At 49.1% G+C, this 7,693-nt stretch overlaps 1 protein-coding gene across 1 annotated transcript; it reads left to right on the top strand.

Annotated features, from left to right (window-relative positions):
- Positions 1–6,899: 6,899 nt before the first annotated feature.
- On the top strand, positions 6,900–7,679 carry LOC127311438 (pathogenesis-related protein 1-like). The gene has a single exon (XM_051341868.2). It carries the CDS (start codon positions 6,993–6,995, stop codon positions 7,482–7,484), a length of 492 nt encoding a protein of 163 aa, XP_051197828.1. The 5' UTR covers positions 6,900–6,992; the 3' UTR covers positions 7,485–7,679.
- The last annotated feature ends 14 nt before the right edge of the window (positions 7,680–7,693 follow it).

Here is a 7,693-nt window from a genome sequence, read left to right as displayed (position 1 = left end):
AAAGAAACCTACACGTGACACTGCATCGATATCGTCTTCCTCTGGGTGACTCGGGGCGAGCTGGTTTTCCTCCCAGATATCTCTTCCCTAGCTTCTCGCTCGTTGCCGCTGGAGGTGGCGGAGCCTCTTTCTTCCATCTCTTTTCTCATTGGCCCGTTCATGCGTGACAAGAAGTGGGACTAACAAGTGGGACTAAGAGCATGTTTAATAGGTCCCTTAAAACCCGCCCACCCCGTAAAATTCCGGCGGAATACAGGGTGAGCGCGGTTCGGAGCCGTCTAGCAGGCCCCGTATTCGGGCCGGCCCGTTGTGGCGGACTACGGGGCCCAGGCACTCCGCACCGCCGCCCCCTACCTAGACAGGCCGAAGCTACGAGAGAGGGGTTAAGACCTCACTCGCAACCCTAGCTCAGCCGAGCGCCGCCGCGTCCCCCCTAAACTCCGGCGAGCAATCCCGCAAAGCTCTCCACCGCATTTCCCCGCATGCGGCCATGTCTTCTAGCAGGTCCAGTTCCTCTTCGTCCGCGAGCGGAACCAAGCGATCCCGCACCCCGGCCACCGTCGAGGGGGCTTGGAGGCGCCACTCCATGAGCTGCTCCGCGGTGTGCCGCCGTGCGGCGTGCCGGTACGCCAGCGCGCTTTACGTGCCGCCGTCGCTCCGTGAGTTTGCCGCGGGCGGGTGGTGGTACAAAGAAGATCCACCGCTCAAGCCGATGAGCGGCGGCGACTTCGAGAAGTGGCGCGCCGAGTGGGAGCGTGACCGCGCATCGAAGGCGGCGTGGGCGGCGCTCATCGGTAGCACAAGCGGCGGAGGAAGCGGAGGAGATCCGCGAGCCGGAGAGGAGGAAGCGGAGGAGGCAGAGGAGGAGGCGGCGTTCCTCCAGGCGGTGGCCGCATCCGAGAAGGATGTCGCCGAAGCTGCTCGGGCGGAGGCAGAGGTGGAGGCGGCGGCCATCGCCGCCGTCGGGAATTCGATGCGCGGGAGGCTGCCGCCAGGGAGCCGCTCATCGGCTTCATCATCTTGACGAGTAGATAGGATCACAATGTATGTATGATCTGCCGTATGATCAATGATGATGAACTATCGATAATTTTCCCGGGGTTTTAAATTTTAAAAATATGGGCGAAATACGGGGTCTGCTAGACGGAATGGTTCTTCCATGAGCAATTTTTTATACGGGGCGAAATACTCGCGTTATACGGGACAGAGAAATACGGGCCTGTTAGACATGCTCTAACGACTCTCCGCTCCCTACTCGCCTCGTCTCCCTCCCTCCCCACTCTCCAACGGCCACATTTTCTCCCTCAAGTCCCCAACTGGCCAACTCCGATCGTCCAGGAAGCAAAGGAGCTTGGTTGGGACGTTATCAATTTAGCATTGACACGTTAGCTCTGGCGACTCGCCGATTTTCCTCGCCGGTTACTCCTCTCCGCCGCCGGTCTGGGGAGCTTCTGTGGGATGGCAAAGCGGGGGAGAGGAATTGTGCTGAGTTCATCCCCTTTGCGGTCCTGCAGGAGGAGGCAGCGCGGGAGCAGTGGCAATAGGAGAAAGAGCGAGCTGCAGAGGAGCGAAGGGTGGAGAAGTTGAAGCAGAATTTGTTGACATACCAGATTTGCTTGGTTTCAGATAAGGCGCGTCGGCTCATGGCAGAACCGGTCGGCTCATGACCACAACTTTCGAGGCAGGGACTGGAGGAACATGTGGCGGCGGCCAAGGTCATGCTGGAATTGAAGGACACTCAGGATTCACTAAGACTAGTCATAATGGTAAGTATCATATACTAGTATCATGCACATGATACTAGTTTATGATACTAACTCCACAATGCATAGTATCATAAGATAGTATCATAGTATCATTATATTTAATGTTTTTATCTCAATGCAAATGTGTGTACATGATGTTTTTGCCATTAAGTTTTCTAGTTTTACGTGCTATGATACGGTATCATATTATGATACCACACTCATCTCTCACCTCATTAATTGGTGTGCCACATCAGATTTTTGCCAACATGGCATGCATGATACTACTTATGATACTCCCATTGTGGCTAGTCTAAGGCAGTGAGCGGAAGTAGGGATGGATCATATGAATTGAGAAGCATTTGGGAGGAAGATGGTAAGGGAGTTGGGGAATGGAGCTCAGGGAAATGCAAGGGATCTGATGCACGCAGTTGGAGGAAGGATTAGAGAATTTCAGTGAATCCCAGTGTGGATCTGAATAATGGATCATTTTCTCCTCGATTGACACCGCCATGGCTTCTTCTCCTTCGCGGGATGAGAGGGAATGATATTGGTGTTAAAATCTGGTCCATGAGCGGCAGTTAAGGCTATGATTTCTAGAACTGCAAGAGATTGCTCTGGGATTTTGGTCCATGGCAGCCATTGAGATTCCTAGACAGCGGGAGGAAGGGGATGAACCTGATGGGCTGCGTTGGAATTTTGGTATTGGGCCTGGGCTGGAGGTGGTGGCCCATCTCCCTTCTTTCAGTACCTTAGCCAAAGGAATAAAAACAATGAAGTGGTGTCGGAAACCCTAGATTCTCTCCAGAGCCAAGCCGTGAGGCGTGGCTGAAGCTTCAGTGAGAGTTCTCCTTGGGCCGGGCCATCCTTTGCTCTGGTTGCTTCTATGGCATGGCAGGGTGCTCCCGATTGGAGAGGTGGGAGAGGAGGAAGCTTCAGTGGTGGTGGGCGTGGTGAATGGGGTGGAGGAAGAGGAAGTGGAGCCCCGGGATGGAATGCATGTCAATTTTCTTCAAAATCTCAACCGCAAATGCAACAACGGGGCCAAGGTTTCCAGGGTTTTCTACAATTTCCAGATGCTTTTGTCTTTGGGAGAGGTGGTCAGTTTCAGCTAGAACAGAGGCTGTTGTTCCCAGGTAGTTTCCAACCTGATCAATGGAATTTGGGGCGGAATCCTGTTGGGAGTTTTGGAGGACAACAAGGGTATGGTATTTCCTTTAGTGATCCTCCTCGTCCAGCTATGGGGAGAGGCTTTGAGAAAAATATGGGGGTGCAAAATAGGTGCATGGAAATCAGCCAGGAAATCAACAACCGGAGATAGTGAGTTCAGGCTCAGTGGGGAGTGCGCAGAGCTCTGGGAGTTTGCAAATGAATTATGGGGGGTCGCTGGTGGATTTCAACAGATGGAGGTAAAGCTACCTTAGTTGTAAAGAATGCTAAAACTTGCTACAGATGTGTTGATGGGAAGCACATCACAAAAGATTGTAAGGTGGTTATCTACTATGTGAATTGTGGGGCAAACAATGTTCATATATCAGCAAGATGTGGAATGGTGACTAGAGCTAGGAAAGTGGTTCAGTTGGTGGGGTGTGCCCAGGATGGACTGCAAATGTTGGTAGCTAAGACTGGGGGAAAAATCTGAAGCAAACAAAGGTTTGGAAGTTGCAGGGGCGGTTTCAATTATTGCTGGGAATGTGAATTCTTTGGATTTGAAGGAAGCTTTCAACAAGCAATTCCCTTGGGGAGCAAATTGGAAAGTGTCCGAATTTGGCAGTAAAATATTTCTGGTGGATTTTACTACAAAAACAAGACTTGATGAGATGAATAATTTTAAATACTTTGACCTCAGAGGAACTTTTACCATGGTCAAAGTGATTGTGTGGTCCCCTACATCTCTACCAAAGTTGAAAGTGTACACTATATGGGTCAGGATTTTTTGAGTGCCAGAGAATATGCTGCATAAAGAAGGCTTTAATGAAATTGTCTCAATGCTCGAAGTGGTTCAGGAAGTTGACATTGTTGGATAGAGAGAAAGTAAAATCATCGGGTGAAAGTGGGTGTGATGGACCCTTCAAAAAATACCCAGTGTAAGTGCCTTGACTAAATATCCTTATATATATCACATCAGATTTGAGTTGGAATAGATCGTTGATCATCGATGACTAATTGTGGATGTGGTGGTAGTGAAAGTTGATGATACCACAAACAGCCATAGTAAGAAGCTCAAGATGGCTGGTAGAGGTAACAACAGAGAAAAAAAAGAGTTGAAAGGAGTGGGTTAGGAAGGAAAATGAGCTTGAAATTCCACATAACTTGGAAGAGGTGCCTTCAACCAAGATGATTTAGAAAAGCAAATGGAGTGAGAACTGAGGGAGAAAATGTTGAGTAGACAGAATGTTTTCTGAGGATTTGAGAGATGTACTTAATTAAAAGAAATTAAACTGATGTTAGTATGACTGCTGCAGAGGATGGGATATGACCTGAAGATGATGCCATGTCTGCCAGAGGGAGTGTGCACTCAACCGAGGTTTCTGACTCAGATAAGAAGATGAACCCTAATGAGAGTGTCGAAGATTATGCTAGAAGGATTGAGACCGGTACACAAGAGATCAAGGAGCTAGGTCCATCGTTGCCTCCTATGGTGTCTTATCGTTCATCAAATGGAAGTAAAGATAGCTTTCTAATGGAGAGTTGGAAGAGAAAATCTATATGAACCAACCTGATGGATTTGTAGTAAAAGGAGAAGGGAGGAAGGTTTGTAAGCTGTTAAAATCTTCATATAGTCTGAAACAAGCACCTAAGCTATGGCATGAGAAGTTTAACAGATTTCACTTCTATAGGCTATGCCAATAATGAGTCTGCTAATTGTGTTTATTATCGCCATGGTGGTGGCGAAGGTGTTATACATTGTTTGTATGTGGATGATATCCTGACTATTAGGTCTTCTTTAATTCTATTGTATTTAAAGTGATATGTCATAGACCTAAAAACATTTTTTCCAGAATTTATTGAGCGACGAAAAGTGTAGCCCTAGTTCAAATCCGGTCACTTTCCAGCGGATTCGGCGGGACACCGCAGGAAGCCGCGTGGATTCCCAGATAGCTAGCGCGCACATATGGCATGTGATATGTGGTGTGAAGGCGGTGTCCTACCACTACGCGGAGGTCTCGCGCAATACTAAAATGCGCCCCATATAGCTGCTTCACACAAAAAACCCGTTTTGGCACCCCGAAAATGAAAAAAACCATCACCCATGGGCCGGATTGGAAATCCGCTCCCGAGGCCTTGCTTCCCATCCCAGGGACCACGCACGTGCCAAATATGGTCTCGTTCCGACAAACTATGCGGTGTTACGGGCCGTTTTCTACTCATTTGCCCTAAAAGCTATAGAACTCCGGACGTGATAGCCCTATTTGTGAAGGGTTTTCCAAAATAATTTCCGTATCCTAATTACTACTTTTGGAGTGGTTACTAGGACATATAAAATGACATCATGCGGCTCCGCGGGATTTTCTAACTTCGTTTAAATTGCCATTTGGCCAAAACGGGCCCCCACGGAAATGCGGTATGGCCGTACCGGGCGCGCTGGTGCACCCGTTTACCATCGCGCTAAACGGAAAAAAAATCGCATATAAAGTGATATGTCATAGACCTAAAAACATTTTTTCCAGAATTTATTGAGCGACGAAAAGTGTAGCCCTAGTTCAAATCCGGTCACTTTCCGGGATTCGGCGGGACACCGCAGAAGCCGCGTGGATTCCCAGATAGCTAGCGCGCACATATGGCATGTGATATGTGGTGTGAAGGCGGTGTCCTACCACTACGCGGAGGTCTCGCGCAATACTAAAATGCGCCCCATATAGCTGCTTCACACAAAAAACCCGTTTTGGCACCCCGAAAATGAAAAAAACCATCACCCATGGGCCGGATTGGAAATCCGCTCCCGAGGCCTTGCTTCCCATCCCAGGGACCACGCACGTGCCAAATATGGTCTCGTTCCGACAAACTATGCGGTGTTACGGGCCTTTTCCTACTCATTTGGCCTAAAAGCCATAGAACTCCGGACTTGATAGCCCTGTTCGTGAAGGATTTTCCAAAATAATTGTCGTAACCCAATTTCATCTTTTTGAGTGGTTACTAGTACACATAAAATGATGCCATGCAGCTCCGCGAGATTTTCTGACTTCGTTTAAATTGCCATCTGTCTAAAACGGGAACCTGAGAACATATAAGAAATTGACTGAATTGTTTCTATGTTAACATGGTACTGTGCATGATTTTAACATAAATGGATAGAGGATGTTTTTCTGAAGATTTTGATACCTCATACGCATTTTTCTGACATCATATGAATTAGTTATGATTTTTACAAAATTAGACAAATTTGAAAAATTTCCTACGCCGAGGGTGGCCGTCGGCGTAGCCCTGTCTACGCCTAGGGCCAAAGATATGCCGAGGGCGGCCCTCGGCGTAGACCTCGCTACGTCGACGGCCGCGCTACGCCGAACGTCGAAAGGGCAGGCTGGCCTGGCTGGGCCATACGCCGACGGCCCCGACTTTTGGCCGTCGGCGTATAGTCTGGCCCTCGGCGTAGCCTCCCATTCCTGTAGTGAATTGGTCGAAGAACCGAACGTTCACAGTCGTGTGCCTCACTTAGATTTCCACGTACTCTTAATGGTTGTCTCGCTAGCTATATTTGTTACACATGCATGCGCCATTGGAATGGCCATTTTCCACATAAGAATGCTCCGTAGTCCTTATCAGGAAAATGACGTGAACATAACAGCATCCAGTAGTGCCTACGTTATTGCAGTAGCCGCACTACACGATATCCGGTCTAAATTTTTTGCGGGCAAACAGTAGAATAGTCCGAGCATGCTTGCTCCTACTGGATCCATGCTTACTTTACATACGTACCTTACATTCATGCATACGTTTTTTTTTATCTGGAAGTTAACTGGCTACCATTGCTTGTAAAACGAAATGGAAGGACCGATCGAGTTGCCTCTTGGTATTATCCATGTCCTGTCTGTGGAATTCTCTGCCGCTGTGAGAAAATTCCGGCACGCGTTCGCCATGGCCCAAGATTTTCCGAGCCAACTGCAGAAAATTCTGGCAACACATTCCCTATAAAACCCCCTAGCTATGTACTCTCAAGCTATATGTACAAATGCAAAGCTAGCTACATCACATACATACGGAGGTAGCTACACTTTGCTAGTAGACACAGAAATACTATCCTCCGAAATGGAGGCGCCGAAGCTAGCAATTTTGCTGGCCCTAGCCATGGCAGCCGCCATGGTTAATCCTTCCCAGGCGCAGAACTCGGCCCAAGACTACCTTTCACCCCACAACTCTGTCCGCGCCGCCGTCGGCGTTGGCGCGGTGAGCTGGAGCACAAGGCTGCAGTCGTACGCCCAGACCTACGCCAACCAGAGGATCGGCGACTGCAAGCTTCAGCACTCCGGCGGGCCCTATGGGGAGAACATCTTCTGGGGATCCGGTTCGGGCTGGAAGGCGGCGGACGCGGTGAACTTGTGGGCCGGCGAGAAGAGCGACTACGACTACGGCTCCAACAGCTGCGCGGCGGGGAAGCAGTGCGGGCACTACACACAGATTGTGTGGCGCGCGACGACGAGCATCGGCTGCGCTCGCGTGGTTTGCAACAACAACGCGGGCGTATTCATCATCTGCAGCTACGATCCCCCGGGCAATTTCGTTGGACAGAAACCATACTAACTGCGATTTGCTCACTCGCAGTACATATAGACCCTCGTTCCCCACGTACACGCATTCGAACGATGCAAGGATTCATGCACGATCCTATTCCCTAACTACCTAGAGGGACCGAGGGAGTAAATAAAACGAGGGCCGGAAGCTTGAAATGTAATAAATGAAATCTCTTTTAATAAAGGAGAAATATTAATATCACAATGATATCAGCAACA

This window comes from Lolium perenne, chromosome 7, assembly GCF_019359855.2.
Source record: "Lolium perenne isolate Kyuss_39 chromosome 7, Kyuss_2.0, whole genome shotgun sequence".
NCBI classification, from domain to species: domain Eukaryota; kingdom Viridiplantae; phylum Streptophyta; class Magnoliopsida; order Poales; family Poaceae; genus Lolium; species Lolium perenne.
The sequence above is the reverse complement of the archived record's forward strand: the minus strand, read 5'-3'. Positions and strand labels throughout refer to the sequence as shown.

Coding starts and splice junctions, on each gene's coding strand:
- LOC127311438 (XM_051341868.2), top strand. CDS start 6,993: ATGGAGGCGCCGAAGCTAGCAATTTTGCTGGCCCTAGCCATGGCAGCC.